This window comes from Nothoprocta perdicaria, unplaced genomic scaffold (genome assembly GCF_003342845.1).
Source record: "Nothoprocta perdicaria isolate Ctin4 unplaced genomic scaffold, notPer1 scaffold_35, whole genome shotgun sequence".
In the NCBI taxonomy this organism is placed as follows: Eukaryota; Metazoa; Chordata; class Aves; order Tinamiformes; family Tinamidae; genus Nothoprocta; species Nothoprocta perdicaria.
The window spans coordinates 853,713-870,597 of NW_020455588.1; the positions used below are offsets into that span (position 1 = coordinate 853,713).

General features: G+C 49.2%; 1 protein-coding gene across 1 annotated transcript in view; it reads right to left on the minus strand.

The window, feature by feature from the left end:
• Positions 1 to 7,832: 7,832 nt before the first annotated feature.
• FAM172A (family with sequence similarity 172 member A) overlaps positions 7,833 to 16,885 on the minus strand; it is a 141,154-nt gene continuing 132,101 nt past the window's right edge. The window contains exon 7 of the mRNA XM_026044093.1: positions 7,833 to 8,324. Coding sequence (XP_025899878.1) covers positions 8,182 to 8,324 — 143 coding nt within the window. The 3' untranslated portion in view covers positions 7,833 to 8,181. The remainder of the gene's footprint in view (positions 8,325 to 16,885) is intronic.

Below are 16,885 nucleotides of genomic sequence, written 5' to 3' on the forward strand. Positions count from 1 at the left end.
AAAGAAAGAAAGAAAGAAAGAAAGAAAGAAAGAAAGAAAGAAAGAAAGAAAGAAAGAAAGAAAGAAAGAAAGAAAGAAAGAAAGAAAGAAAGAAAAACGCAAAGGCAATAAAATCTGCTGGATAAATCTTCAGCGCTGTTAGATATTTAAGCCTTCAGTTTCGGGTGCCCGTGGAGAAGACTTCGCTGCGGGCGGCTCCCTCTGTGCCGAAGTCGTTGGGTGAAGCGCCCCGCGCTGGGGGGCTGCGGAGGGCATGGGAGGGGGGCGGCGGGAGCGCGCGGCGGGAGCGGGAGCGCGCTCCACAGGTGCCGCCACCTCCGCGCCCCGCGCAGCCCCGACGGGGTGGTCACGAAGGGAGGCTGAGGGCGGTGCTGGCTATTTGGAGTCTCCCCCCGCTCCACAGAAATCAAATCAAATAAGTAGCCCACAAGCAGTGCGGGGAGGCCCCCGGGCAGGTGGGACGGGCAGCGCGGTTCCCCTGCAGCCACCCCCGGGAAGTCAGCGGAGCTCCCGGAGCCCGACACTGGGAGTAAACGGATTCCCTGCCGTCCTGGCCTCTGCTTGGTCCGGAGACGTGGAAAGTCCCGGGAGGGGATCCCCGAAGTTCGGGCCAAACACCGTCCCCGGGGCACAGCGCCCGCCTCGAGCTGCGCTGGAAGGGGACGGGGGCTCGGGTGCCCTGGGACAGGGACCGGTGCTCACTGGCGTGTGCCCGTAGCACCACGTCCCGTGTGTGCCCGGAGCTGCTCATACACAGTCCAGCTCAGCCCTTGGACCTTCCCGCTCCTCCTCTGCTCTCTGAGGGGGCCGAGGGGCACCGAAGGGCAGCCGAAAGACATTTAAACAATGAACTTTTTCTCTTCTCCTCCTCTTTTTCTCTCTTCTTCTCCACTGCCTGGGAGGCAGCAGCCACGCCAAGAGCTCTGCCTCGCGAGCTGCGCGTGTGTGTCTAGGTGTTCAGCAGAAGTGACAGAGAAGGGATCAAAGGGTAGCGTGCGGCCCCTGCCAGCGGGGCCGGGCTGGGCGGGCGCCCCAGCGGGGCAGCGCAGCGGGAGGCTCCGGCCCCTTTTCCCTTCCCTTGGCTTTGCTGCTGACGGATGATTCGGAGCTGCCCGCACGGAGCCGCCTGAAACACCCGCGCCAGCCCAAGGGGCCGCCCGGGAGAGGCGGCTCCGAGCCCTGAGGCAGGCACTCGGGTGCCCGCCCCGCCGGGCAGCGCTGCTCCCGGGGGTGCCCGCGGCGCCGGAGGAACGGGAAGCAGCCCGGGGGGCTGCGAGGGGCGGCTCGGAGCCCGCGGGGCCGGGGCGGGCAGCGGCTCCAGCGCCGCGTGCGGGAGGCGGCGGCCGGCGCTGTCCATGGTGCTGCCCAGCCCGCCGCGGAGCCCGGGACGGGCCCGTCCGGTCCCAGCACCGGCACCGACCCCAGCACCGGCACCGGCCCGTTGCCCAAGGGAGAGGAGGGCAAAAACGCCCGGCTTCGTGTTCGCCGAGTACCCGCAAAGAGCCCTCGTGAGCGGCGGGTGCGTCGCTCATGGCTCCTTGCCCGGCCACGCTCGCCGGTTTTGGGGACAGTTGCCACTTTAATCTGAAGTGACCAAATGGTGGAGTGGTGGAGCAGGAAGCCCAAGGGAAGCAGGTAAACACAAACAGCACCCCACGTTCGCTCCTATCTCTGTCACTCTCTCAAAGAGTGGATGTACCCCAAACTAGCAGAAAGTACAGAGGAAACACTATAAATCCCTCAAACTCCGTTCTAAGCGCAGTTAAAACTGGGAGAGGACGAAATCTCCCGAAGATCCCAGCTAGGCGCGAGAACGAACCAAGGGCTCGCTCCTGGCTGAACTGGCGCAGAAGCTCCCGGGAGTGCAGGTCGGGGTTACACGTGCAAGGAAGGCACCCAGCACCAGCCTGGGCTGGCACGAGCCCCTGGCAGCAGCTCACGTGCTGTTTGCTAGCAAGCACTAGGTAAATATTTGCAGCTTTCCTGGGATGTTAATGGCTTTCTCTGCACCGTGGAGACAAGTCGGACCGGGCACAACGCTGGCGAGGAAGTTATTTTTATCCCTGGGTGTTGCGCTGCTCATCCCTAAAAGTTCATCCTGCAACCTTCACAATATTTCATCGTTTGGCAAGTCAAGCTCAGAGAAAGGAGAAAAACTATTCAGGGAGTTGGAGTGAGGGGAGCTGCAAGGGAAAATTATTTATCTAACCGTGACCGAGATAGCGGCTTTAAAGAAGGCGTTTGAGGGCAGATGCCTGGAGACAGCCCTTTGCCAGGCAGTAGGCGTTAGACGAGGCTTGGGGAAAGAGAAGTGGACAGACAAAAGAAGAGACCAAGGCCCTTCTACAGACGGGCCAGCTCTCCAGGCGTCGCCTCTAGAGAGAAATCAGTGACGGTGAGACGCTTCTCGTTTCCCGTTTTTGTGGTTTCTAGTCATGCTGCACCTCGCTCCGGCAAGGTGAGAAGGCGGTGCGAGCCGGCTGCGTCTGTTCTAAATCACCGAGGAGTAAAAACGTCCCCCTGCCTCCCAAGAGGCATGGAGCGGCGTCAAACTTTTTCTGCATCAGTCTGGGCTAGAAACCCCTTTTCTGTATAAAATAAAATAAAATAAAATAAAATAAAATAAAATAAAATAAAATAAAATAAAATAAAATAAAATAAAATAAAATAAAATAAAATAAAATAAAACACGTGGGGGAAGCTTACGAGACGATTTTAGAGCCACAGCGGGAGGTTCTTCGGCAGAAACTCCTCTCCCTGCAGCCTCCCCACCCACGCACCTTCCTAGTGCTGCGCAGCTGTGTGGTCCTGCTGCCTTTCCCCCCCGCCCCGCGCCTTCCAGCCCCTTCTCTGTGCTTGGAAAAGCATTAAGATACTTGCTGCTTGAAACAAGCCCTTTAAATATAAATATATATATATGAAGATAATAGTAATAATAAAATAGTCTGCTGGCTAAGTGGGACCTAAGCGCAAGCCTGCAAACCGCTCTGTTAAGCGTGGTCCCGTATCCGCCTCCGCGAACGCGGAGATCCGTAGGGCAGCGCCGGGGAGCGGCGGAAGCGCCAGCGAGCACCATTTGGCCAAGAGCTCCAAACGGCAGCTAAAAAAACCCAGCGACCAGACTAGCTGGGGTGTCGGGGGGGCTCTCCCCATCCTCCCTCATCAGCAGCTTTACTGCTGGTCAGCTGATGCCACTAATTCCCTTCCTTCTCCTCCTCCTCATAACGACGTGTTTTGCTCGCGTTCCCAACTTGGCGTGCACCGTAACTGGGGCATGCGGACATTGTGCAACGGATGCGCCGGAACCAGCCCCGCAGTTCATCATCGGGAGATGATTTTCCTTCGTATTTACGTCCAGTATCTACTCGTCCCTATGGGGGTGGGACGGGACACACACACAAATCCCCACTCACCAGGGAGAACAGAATAAAAAACTACACTAAGCGTACGAAGTTAAGTGCACAGGTCACTGATGGTGGTTTGATGGAAGAGGAGGTGGTTTTTCTTTCTGTAATGTCACATTTGGCCACTTTATTTATTTATTTATTTTTTTCCGACCGTTCAAATTGCAGTACTTCTTAGGCGGTGAAATTTAGAGATGCAGCAAAGCTGCTTGTCTGAATCTACTTTGAAGTAATGCTGGTGGCTTGGAAATCCAGATCTACGTGCTAATCTCTAGTTTTGCCTTCAAACGGAATTTGGTTACAAAGAGCTCGGAGAGATTTTGCGTCCATTCAAGAGGCACCAAATCTTCAATTTTCTGAGGAGTAGAAACTCCCCAAGAAACTTCATATAGCTCCTTAGGTTTTGCTTAGCATACGTGATAAAACATTGATTGTCGCAGTTTGGTGACCCATGAAATTTGGGGGTTAGTTTTCCCTTCAGACCAGAGCATATAATTATGCAAATAAAGAGCTGTCACTGATCTAGTGAAATACTCACAAACACATGCGAGCCCAAATGGAGCAGAGACGTGGAAACGCGCGCCATGGCGATGCTACCACGAGAAATGACATCTCCCTCGAAGTTTCCCCCAAAAGCACCTTTTCTTTTTCCCTCTTTTTTTTTTTTCTTTTTTCCTTTTTTTTTTTTTTTTTTCCCCACACACTTTGTTGATTGCATCAGGGCAGGGTGCCCCCAGGCGCGCACCCGCGCACACATTCGCGCACCCCCATCCCTGCGAGCTCCCCGCAGAGGTGCGCACATCCCGCAACTCGCCGGGATGCAGCCCAGCAGCTGCCGCTGCACCGCATCTCGCTCGGCACTGCCCGCACGAGCGAGAGTTACGCGCGGTTTTAGTCGCCACACGTCTCATTTGTACTTCGGGATGAAGTTCCTGGAGGGGAAAAACAATTAGTGATGTTCCTCGGGAGCAGGGCGGGGGATGCGCGTTCCCAGGAAAAGCAGGATCCTTTCCCTGAGAACCGCTCTGCGGTAGCTGCAAGCAGCGCGCTGCGCTGTATGCGCGAGGCACAGGAGGGATTTCTTGGGCTTTTATTTTTGCTTTCTAATTTTTCCACAGCTTGCTGTGCTTGAGGATCCGCACAAGGAGGTTGCCTGGCTGTTTTCTTCTCTGAGCTCCCCAGCCTCCCCCCTCCTTTTTTCTTTTATTTTCCCTCCATCCCGCTTTACGCGCGTTGACCCGTCTCTCCAGCCACAGCATTTTTGGCTTTCGCTCACAGTAAGCTGGTTGCTTGTCACCACCTTCGGGGACTTTTGGGCTCCCAAAGACACCCTCAGCGTCACAGCCCGTTGCATAACATCCGATGTCACCGAGTTTGCCCCTGAGGAAACCCGAGCAGGCTCATGTCAGACCGCTGGCTGCTAAAGACATCACTACATGAAAGACCAGTGGTGTGAAACTTTAAAAACATCGATCCGAATGAATCAATTAAACCAACATTCATCCGTCCTGGGTGTGCGCTGAGACTATCACTGTTGCTTTATTGCGCTACCCAGATGAGGAGATAAATGCGAGCATGTTTTCATATCCCCCCCCTTCTCCCCCCTCCATTTTCCCTGGCTTCTTTGGGAGTCTTTCTTCTGGGAACTCGGGGCTGTTTCCCCCTTTCAGCTGCCGACATCCCCAGCACACACGGCGCCCGAGGGGGCAGCTCTGTCCCCACCACCAGCGAGGACCCTTCCTCCCCGAGGAAGGGGCCGGGGCTTTAGCGAGCATCGATCAATCCACCCAACCTCCCCCTCTTTTTTTCCCAGACTCCAGGCGACTGATTTTGTTTGGACTAATGGAGGATTAGAAAGGGGAAAAAAAAAAAAAAAAAAAGAGAGGTGCTGCAACTCGACAGCTCGACCTGCCGCCGCTGCCCGCAGAGGGAAGGGAAAGGGGAAAGACAGGGAAGGGGAGGCGGAAACTGGAGCCACCCGGGGCCGCTGGCCGCCCGCTCCGCTCCCGGCGCCGCGACCCAGAGGAGCCGATGCCCAAACCTCCCTCCCGGCCTGGGAGCTCCCGGCCTGGGACCTGCGAGCCCTCCCGCTCGCGACCCCCCTGCCCCTCGCAGGCCGCCCCGCTCGGCCAAGCTGGGCCGGCCGCGCAGAGCCCCGCGGAGCCGCCGCTCCCGCCCGCGGAGCTGGGAATGAGCGCGCAGCGGAAGAGAAAAGAGCATCTTTATTTTAATTATAATTATTATTTTTTTTTGCTCAGTGTAAACAGAAATGTACAAGTCGTAAGAACTCCCTGTGCTTTACCGCTCTTTACACAAGCAATAGTAACACAATCCAGGCGATGACAAGATAAAGAAACGTCAAAAAGGGCAGTTGTCACAGTATAAATTTTGTATACACTTCGTTTGGCATCGACGCTTAAAAAAATAGATCCATCTCCGGGACATGTTGGCACCCGGGGGGTCCCCTGACGCGCCGGGCAGCGCGTTTTGGGGCCAGACCTGCTCCCTGCCCGGCTCTGGAGAGCAGCACGGACACCCCAAATGCGCACTGTAAATCCCCGGACACGCGGGGAACGGCGCCGGAGCGGCCGCAAGCTCGCGGGGTGGCCCAGCGGGCCCTCTCCCCCCCATCCTCCGGGACAACGGCTCCGCCTGGAATTTGGCACTGCTCTGGCCTAGGGAAACAGTGACCCTCTCCCCCTTTCCCAGCCGTGCCCGGGAGCCGGGGCTCACGGCGACCTCCCCGGGGAGGCCTCGCTTCCCGAAGGGAGAGGTTAAGGGCAGCAGGGCGGCTGCGGAGAGGGAGGCGACGGAAACGCCGCCGCGGCGAGCGCGGGACAGCGATTTGGGCGCTCCGCGGCCCCGGCGCCGCGGGGCACAAAGGGGGAACGGCGCCAATCCCGGGATTTGCCGGGACTCAACGCCAGGCAGAGCCGCTCGGTACCATCCCCTTAGGGGGGCAAAACCCACGAGAGCCACAGCAGGCACTCGCTGCCTCCCAGACCTTCCCACCGCCCCAGCTCCGAACTAGGAAACACTGCACCAAGGAGCGGGGGCTCCAGCAACCTCGTGGCGGCTGCGGGGGCCGCCCAAACTCCCTCCCCAGCTTCGTCCTCTCCGTCGGGACTCTAGCAGCATCACACGCGACACAAACCCGGCCCCCGAAGGACAAAAAATAGCGAAACGCGACCCCCCACCCCATTTCTCCCCCCTCCTTTTTTTTTTCTTTTTTTTTTTTATTTTTTTTACAGACATTGGCTATACCAGTTATGCAAACATGAAATCCCAGCCAGAAATGACATGTATAGGTGCACTAATGTATAGAGGAAGTCAAGGTTCAGGATGCATTTCAAAGTTTTTTTCTTTTTTTTTTTCTCCTTTTTTTTTTTTCGGTCATATTTCACAGTGTGGTCCAGGCGGTTAATGAATAGGCATTTTTTTTTTTAAGTAGGACTTTCAAAAGGAAGAGGAGATCTACAAATAATGCCATTGATCCAGCAGGAGGAGAAAATCTCTGCAACAAAGGGACTTTCCCCTAAATCTGGACCAAACTTCTTGGACTCTCCTATCAGCGGAAAATGAAAGAGTGAAGAGCTGATCTCACTTGGTCCCCGAGAAAGAGAAGGCTATTGAGTGTAAAATCCTGCGCTTGTTAGCACTCCAAGATAGAGCTGGCTTTAAAAAGAGTAATTCATATTTTGTTCTGTCTCAAAATAGACTTTCTATCGGAATAAAAAATAAAGGTATCCAACCAAGTGCTAAAAGTAAATTTTAAATACAGACACTTAATCTATGTTACACTTTCCACTGGTACGTGCATGAGAACAGTTTGCAGTTGTAAAATTAGAGTTGCAAACTCTGTGAAAATGGCAGTTCTAAGATCACAAAGCAGTGAGATTCTAGCATCACTAGGTTTCGTTTTAAAAATAGTTATTTCTTTTTGCAATGTACAGATTTACTGGAAAGCTGAGTTTAAATTCAGAGATACTTCTCCACAGAAATATCTAGTTTTGATTTATTATTTCATAGGAGCTACTTTATGCACAGTCTGTCCCCTGGTCTCATAAGAAAATAAAGCCAAACCAAAAAGATTTTGTTAGAATTACAGAGAATAACTAGTATTTATAAGTCCAAGTACTATTTAATCATGTTTGTGCTGTTTATGGGTTTGCTTTTTAAATTTTAATTTAGTCATTATGGCTTGAAAATGGAATCCCTACAAACCCACAAATGTACTGTATTATTAAAAAATGCATGTAAGCAGTTTAAAAGCAGATGCAGATAGAGGGAAAGACTGGGGAGACAAATCTACCTGTATCAATTATTTAAAAGCAAGTCTTAAAAAATGCATAAAACCCAAACTTCACTCCTGCAAAAGAAGGAAAGGGGAAAAAAAAAAAAGTGAACCCTGGAAGGAAGCAACAAAAAAATCCTGCAGGCAATAGGACCACGAAGAAGCTGTTAAATCCTGGCATCAGCTTGGTGCAGGGCTATGTCAGGGCAATTAGAGCTGCACCATGCTGCACTGTGCAGTACCACTGTCAGCCTTAATCTGCGCGCTGATGGGCAGCACGAAATCCAAGTTACAGCCCACAGGAAGCACAACCAGTGAACCCATATTGCTTTGACAGTTGCACTCATCTAGAAATAATGCAAAACGCTATTTAGATGTATACATCACGACCCTGTGCTCTAGGAAGAAAACAATCTAATGAGGGGCTGGGAGACTGCTCGCGGAAAACAAGCAGCCAAGAGGTTTGTTTTTTTTTCTCTGCTCTCAAAATTCGTCGTATTTGATCCTGTTGGAGCGCCGCGTCGGGGCTGGCTTCACTGAGCTGTTCTTCGCCTCTATTGCTTCGCTGAAGAATTTGAAAATAGATGGGAAGCTCTTCCAGGAAGTCAGTTCGTGACGCTCGGTACCTGCAAGAGAGGAAAGGGCAGAGTTTGAGTCCCCGGGTGCCCCAGATGCGCTCGAAGGGCCAGGGAGCCCCCGCGCCGCGGCTGTCCCTGTGCCCTGTCCCCGCGGCGGGGGCTGCGCTGGGGCCGCCCCGCTGCAGGGGGTGCCGCGAGCGGTGCCCGCGCGGTTGTGTGCACACACGCACGCGTGCACACTGGCACGCACGCGCCCGGGCGGCCTCCTTTCCCTGTGGCTCCCTCAGGGATGCGCCAGGTTGGAAAGGCTCCGGAGCCTGGAAAAGCCGAAGCCTCCAGTTCCCTGCTAAGTGTGGCTCCGTTAAAGCACTTCACCTGCCTGGCCCTGCTCAGAGAAGAGCATCTGCTTTGCAGGGCTTGGATGCTCTCTTTCCCTCTCTATATATTTCTTTTCCCTTTTATTTCATTTTTTATTTATTTATTTTTTTAAACACTGATTTCAGCATTATAGGCTTTATAGGCTTTGAGGCTTTATAACTCTATCAGAAAACCAGAAGACTTTACTTGTAAATGCATCACTTGGGTGGTGCTTCTTCCAGTAAACCCATGCAAAACACAGAGGCTGGAAAGGGAACCACTTCCGTTGCCTTTTCCCTCTGCCAACATGTTCACCGGTTCTGGACTCTCACAGCCAGTGCTTACCTACTGTCTGATCAGAGTTCTCCTTAAATGTTCGCATTATTAGGAAAATAAAAATAAAAGAATTTTAAAAAATATTCACGTCTGTCTTCCCTCCCACAGCCATAATGAGCCTGGTGCTCGGGAAGAGTTGGGATCTCTTCCTGGATAACCCAATTACGCGGAGATGCTGCCTGGAAGTCTCTGGATCGCGGGCCTCCGTTTGATACTTTAACATTGTTAATGATAATTCTTTAGTCAGTAATAGTAGGTCATTGCTATGGTTACTCTACAATGGTGCAACACTTCGCTTTCCCCCTTCAGCTATTCGCTGAGACCTGGTAACCACATTTGTTGCCTAGCAACAGTTTTTGTGACAGTATCACAATCGGGCAGTGACAACAATGAAGGACAGGGCAGGGCGCGCGGTGCCCAGGGCCGTAGTGCCTGGGCCTGACGGAGCGGCCCGCGGGACCCACAGGCACACGGCACGGCCGCTCCAACGGGCACCTGCCAAACAGCCGCAGGCCGCCGCCGCCACCGGCGTCCCCGACGGAGGCCTTTGGCGCCGACTACACCGCTCCTGGCCCAGAAGACACGACCTTTTCGGAAAGAGCTGCCTTCCCTTGCAGAAATGCATCCGTGCTGGCGCCAGCGCCATGTTGGCCTCCCCCAGCTCGCCACACGGCGGCCATTACACAGGCGCCTCCAAAGCAGCCTCTACGCAAAGCCACCGCTTCCCACACAAAGGGACTTTTCCACACAAAGACAATTCACGCCACACATACACACACATGGACTCCCTCGCCCCTCCCATGCCCTGTACAAAGACAATTCTTGACGTCTTACACAGATTTCCTGAGGGCACCTTTCATACAAATGCTTTCCACCTCCAGATTCATCCATGGTTTTGCAAATCCTCTTTACTGGATGCCAAGCTATCGCATCTTACAGATGGCTCTTCCGACGCAGACAGTCTGCCCCTTTCCCGGCTGAGATCCAACCCATAACAGCACTGACAAGGCTTGTTCCCTACTTGAGGGTCATCCCATAGACCAAGGTGTCCAACGAGAGCGGAGGGATAAAGTTCTCCCATTGGCACGTGCCATAGACCGTTCCTGCCCAAAACAACTTTGTTTGTGTCGTGACCTGTATCATAGGCTATGATGTGGCTGTCCACATGCCACCATACACCCCAATAAGACAAGGTGTCACCTGCAGAAGCATGTTTTACAGAGAAATACGCTATCATAATGCACACCAAGCATCACCCCCACACAGGTAGGTCACCTTATGCCTCCATGTTGCAGCCTACATGAGCATCACATTGAGGCCAAGGGGGCTTCATGTATGGCTTTCCGGGTCTTGTACAGATATATGAATCCATCTCTGTCACTCCTGCCTTGATCCATCTCTTTATGCCTATGCCATAATCATGCTCATTATCATCTGCCAGCTTAAACTAGTTGAAAATACAAGAAGTGAACATTAGGCTGCCTTTTTTTCTTCTTCTTCTTCTTTTTTTTTTTTTTTTAATCAACATTCCTCCTTTGCTAAAAGGCCACCCAGAAATAAAAAGTGATGAAACAATAATTTTAAGAAGCCTCCCCCTGCCTCTATCTTGCCTTCTCTCATGCCCTCTTCCCGTTTCCCCGGGAGGGATGGAGCTCACGTGCACTGGTGTTACTGAAAGCGATTAACCTGCCGCTCTCCTGAAGCAGCCCTGCTCAACCCACCCCTCGCAAGGCACAATTCAAGCTCTGAGTCTAAAGGGACCCAATGATTCAGCGGTCTGAAGCAATTTTAACATTCTCTATTTTTCCCTTTCCTAGTAACAATTTTATTGACAGATGAACAATTTCCCTAGTGGTAAAGTCACTACAATGGCTATTTAGTTTCTAGGATTATGATGATTCTTTCCTTGATTAATATTGCAATAAGAAAAGCCTGCCAAGTATCTACCTTGGCCCTTCACATTCATTTAAAGGTCAAATTTTGTCTTACATATTCACATCCAACCATTACTAAAGGGAGACACCTAAAAAAAATTAAACACTGTGCAGGTCGTACATTTGTCATTTATATACCAGAGGTCCATAAGATTGGACAGAAGCAAGAGGAGTTACATCCTAACGGTGATAATAGATTTTGCCGTAAGGTTTTTCACAAGAAGAAAAATGTTGTTGAAGTCCACAAGCTCAATACTGTTTAATAGTAGACAAAGCTAAATCAAATGCATGAGAAATCTTTTTTTTTTTAATAGAAAGAACTGTTTGCAAAAATCAGATAATAAGACACCTTTTTACGACAGCCAGAATACTCCAAGATATTTACACCCTTTGTACCCACTAATTTCTATGGCAGTGATTATAAACTACAGAATTCAACACACTGTATTAAGCAATGGGTTGTAGCACAAAGTAAACAGCAAAGACATTAATTCTTCAGGTGTCTGAGAAATCCTAGGAGTGTAGAGTAATAAAAAGACATGAAAACAGCATGTTAAGTGTGGGGGATAGCTAGAACATCCTAAAATATGCTAGGACTACAGTTGCAAAATTAATAAAACAAACAAAAAAACCTCAAACCACATCAAGGTCCACAATAAATAGCAAGGCCGCCAATATGGCTACTCAAGGTCTTACAGAGAAAAAAGACTCTCTGCTGCAGGAGCATCTTTGTGGGAACAAGGTATAAAGTAAAAATGGAGAGTTACTTAGGGATTTTAGTGAGAAACATGATAAAAAAGCAGAATGCCCCTCCCAATTGCTAGTGAAGAAAGGGCTGGGGAGAACTGAATTTATATTTTAACAAGTCCAGAGCATCACAGGAAGAGAACTCCAAAGAGAAAGTGGTTCCATTAATAAATGAAGTAAAATGAATAATGACCTCCAAATGATGAGCAGGTTTTATAATCAATTTATCCACCAAAACAAAGAGATATCGACAATCAGAAATAACAAAGATTTGCCAATACAGCTGTTGATACAAAACAAATCAGGTAAGGGAATACTTGCAAAAATGTAATATACAAATCTTCAGATCTGGATGACATGTATCTGAGGGTCTTAAGGGAATCAGTTAATGAACTTGCTGAACTACTGGCAATTATTTCTGAAAATTCATACACAATCAGGTAGACACCAGAAGACTGGGGCATGGAGAAGGGAAAAATAATGCTAATTTGAGAAAGGAAGAATTAAATGAAACTACCACATGTAAATTTTACCTTTGAATATTATTAAAATAACAAATCATCATTCAAAAAAAAAAAAAAAAGAAAGAAGAAAAGCAAGTGCCTTTAGGGTAACAGGCGCCTTAAGGCAAAACATGCAAAGATTTAACAAGAAAAGAAAAGATAAAATCAAGTTGAATACTTCGTTGAATCACAAAAATTAGCAGGCAAAGGATTTCTCCAGGAGAGTGGTTTTCTGCATTGGTCAACATGCCAGCTCTAGCATGCAAGGAAGCCAGAGAAACCACCACAGTGCAATATGACCCTCTGCTCTCTAGCAGGCTGCAAGTCACCCTTACATCTAATTTGTAACTGACTTGCTTTCGCAAGAGCCAAGGATCTCTGAAGATAACCTAGCTTTATGTAGGCACAAGTGCAGTGCAATGCAGCCCCGCACCACTGGGGCGGGCTCCCTGGAGAAGGGACACTGCAGCAAGGAAATAAGCCGTGCCAGCCCCGAGCAGTGCTGCTCTGGGTGCCCCGTGCTCTCAGCCCCAGAAGCACCAGCGAGTGCAATAGCTGGGTGCATTCAGGTGTCGCACACCGGGACCCAAGCCAGCATCTCACCTCACTCCCCTCTCTTCCCTATGGTCTCACAGCCACGAGTTTGGAAGAACATAGTGGTTCATCAGATTTGACTGAAGCCTAACTTTGCAACTATGAGGCAGTGAATCTCATAGATATCTCTCGGAAACGTGTACTGTCACCCTTCTCAGAAAGCAGCTAGAGCACTTGAGAAGCTACACTTGAGAAGTAAGTAACAGGATGGAGTTGAGAATACAGCTATGACATGCCAGAGGGATTGGTACTAGTGTTCAAGCCTTTTAAACACAGTTATTGGTGATCTGCAAGAATAACAAGAGTAAATTAGCAGGTGATATATTCAACAGGAGATGAAGCAAACATAAGACACAGATAAATAACAAAACGCCGCCCCAATGTGGCTCCCTGCTTGCAGAGGCAGCTGTACAGCGTGACTGAACGAACGGCCCGAGGGCTCGCCGGTGCGTATATTCACACAGGCTGCTTCAGGCACCTCACCTTTTTCATTTGCTCCCCAGAAAAACACGCTAGAGAAGCGCGCAGGCTCTGAAACCACCGAGCCCCGTGGGCCACGCGAGCTGCGCCACTCTCCCAGCGGAGCCAGACGGCCTCATCATTCACTCTTGCGGGCGATCGCCAGCTGTGCGGCACAAAGGTGCCCTCCTACGGAGTTTACCGACGGCGCCGGACAAAAGGCTCCCTCCGCGGTGTTTAGAAGCGCTGCCGAACAACGGGGGCCCCCCGCGGCGTTTACAAGATGTGTGGGACAAAGGGTTCCCATGGCGCGCCGCGGCCGGCACACATTGCGAGGCGAGGCACCACCGCCGGCATCCTTGTGCCCGTGGAAAAAAGTTCCCAGGTTGAAAAGTTTCCTCCACAGATATCAGCCGCCGTGCTGACCTCGGGTCTGATTCCTTAAGCAGCAGCTCATCTTTAAATGCCGTGGGCTTCACAATGAATTAAGGGTGCTCCACGCCTCGGGATTTAGTCCTTATTGGAGCAGGTAGCGTTGCCATTGCTCACCGACTGATCTCACGCAGTGGGAAGTTTACCACTGATTGCAGTGGGAGCCAGCTCAACCCCTGTTGTCACACGCTGCCCCCAAATCCTGCCACGCTGAGAAATGTTAATGCTAGCATTAGGTAGGATGTTAACTTTGGAACCGCAGTGAATTTCCTGGCTCCAAACATTTGCAGAAGTTACTGCGACACTTATGACTCAAGAGGTCAAATTGCACTAGTATAAAAGGCCTTAAGCCTTATCAAAACTTGAGGATTAGATTGTTTCAAAAGGTGAAGCAGAGCCTTTCGGGGACATTTACATGCACGGCAGCACTTTAAACTCACTGAACAAGTTTTATTCCCATTTCCACAGCTCAGGAAAGTCACACAATTCTGCTTTTCCTTTACCAACAAATGACCAAACACACCAATGCCTTCTGACTGGGCAATGTGAAAGTGATATATCTTTCAGAAAGGAATTTTCCTCCCTAAAGTTACGAATTGATGAGAATTTCTTTCCTCCCCCATGCTCTCTCTTTTTCTCTCACGAACACAGACATTAAAGTCTTCATGTGTTGCAATTCTAGCGTTCAAATCTGCCTGCAACGATATACCCTGCCTCTGCTGCATTCATGTCAATGCTATTAAGTGACTCCTGTATCACAGAGTTATTTCTAAACAGGAATTTAACATTTTTTATCTTTGACCATGTCAGAGGTTATCAAATAATGATAGATTTAACTAATTTTAATTCACAAGGTTTATCTGTTTATGATTCTTCAGCTGGGATCCTTAGACGTGCACTGAAAAATAGGAATGTGCTTTACAGACACTACTGCTTCTGTTGCGACTACTTACTGATAAGGACCTCCAGATCTCAAACACAGAAACAGCAGAAGCTCTCAGAACATCACCAGCAAATTTAAGAAAAAGGAGAGTAAAAGAGATCTTGTTTAAAATCTTACTTCCGACAGAGAATATCAAAGTTTTGGGAAAAACTGGGAAGGAGTCCATTAGCTCCAGAGTCAGAACCAGTGACCTTAGGGGCTTCTGCACATGCTGTTCTAGTCATCTCAATGCTAGAAGCTGGTTAAAAACACAGGCAAAATTAAGGGAGAAGCCATAAAGCAATTAATGAAATAGAAGCAGTGATTTCTGAAGGAACATTAATAAAAGCAAAAGCAAAACAAAACCCTCATGTGTTTTGTTTGGCATAGAAGCAATAGTTTTTGGAGTCAGGGACCTGATAGTAATCTAAAAGCATCTGCATAGGGAAATCATTTGTTTAGAGGAACCAACAGGGAAAAACCAGATAAATCTCCATCTAAGAAATGAAAATACAGCTTATATAGAGGGCTTAAACTCACAGTAAGCTGTTTTAGATGGACTACTCATCCAAAGAAAATCGTGGGATTCTGTCTGGCAACAGTGGAGAGTGGACTTCATATATTAAGATATTTTATACTTAGTTATTACCTCCCTTGACATCGACATAACAATTTTTATAGGACATTCATATCTGCAATATCTTTAGTGGGAAGATGGAAATAGAGATGCCCTCCCATCTGCAACACAGGTTACCTCTGAACTCCCATAATTGCAATCAGTCTCTCCCGCTCATTTATAGCACGTAAACTACTCACAGGAAGCATCAGATTTAAAGAGGGCATCAGAATACTTATTTCTTCCTGCCACACAGCAACACACACAAAGATTCACACAAAAGCTCACTGCAAATATGGCTGGCAAAGTACAAAAGATGGGAGGCTCCCACACATTTGCAGTGCCATTTTTTCACTATTCCTCTCTTAAATATTAAGGGTAACCCAATGAGCATGGGTCATTTACGTGCTCCTCTGACTTTCTAAAATATGACCGTTTCAAATGGCTAGAGGGAAGGCCCTGTAAGAAACAGGTAGACAGAACAGTTATTAAGAGCCATATGATAGTTAGAGGCTCTAGATGGTCACAGCATTGCGAGGTTCACACGGCTACAATTAAGTAAAAGAATTATAACATCTCAATGGTTTTAAAGAAATATCAGACTGAGGGCTGGCCTGAATTGTTGCTCTAGGAAGACCGAGCCTAATGGCAAATATTCCTTTGGCCCCAAATTCCCTAACAGTCTTCTGCATAGAGAAGTCACCTGCAGCACTGCCCCACAGGGCAAGACACAGTCGAGAAAGGGGCCGCTCCGGAGGACAAGCCCATGCCAGGCTTCCCAGAGCTCATGTGGGAAGGAGAGGAAGGAAGTGGACTTCGGCTATACCTGACCGTGCTCTGGAAGGCGAGACCAAGCCACATAACTTCTTGAGTTCATCTTTTTCTATCCAGTCCTGTTCATCATGTGTGATTTTATCAGCTGCAGTTTAGACAACATGTCAAGTCGACATCATACATCCTAGCAGCTCTGAAACATTTGAAGAATACACTATAGTAAGCCAGCTAAGATTTTTCATAATGTGGATGCTACTTAGCCTATCATGAATTAGAAAAAGAAAAAAGAAAAAAAAATCATGAATTTTTACCCAAGAGCACTCAAAGTTATTTAGTATTTGAAAATCACATTTTTTTTCCGAAGAAGGAGAAATGAATATTATCTTTTAAATAAAAGAAGTTTTGACTGTCGCAGAACTCTAAACTTCCTGAGTGAGCATACATCCCTGTGGCTTCTTTGATGAGACTATTGACAAGCAAGTATTTAAGCTGCAAAGCTTCCATAGTTTATAAAGTTTAAAAAAAAAGAATTTCAAATTTCCTCAACTCTTTGCTGTTTACACATCTGTGAGCTGAAATAATACCCCTACTTTTCAACCTCTACTAACTCGAGCACATATGACTTAGCAAGCACTTCCACTGATTCTGGCAGGACTAGACACATGAAACAACCAGAGAAACAGCTACTTTCCAGGACGGTGGTTTATGCCCACTTGCCCCTAAACAGTCTCCGTCCAGGACGTGCTCCGTGGCACCTCTCGAAGCTGCTGCCACAGAGCAGTGAGGAGGCAGCCAGGCAGGGCTGGCCATGGGCTGCCAGGCAAAGCCATGAGGAAAGAGGCTACTGGTACCTGCTGCACCCGAGCACCCTCAGGGCCTTTAACCGGCTTTACGCTGGGCCTGTCGCTGTAATGCTAGTATCAGCGTCTGCCCAA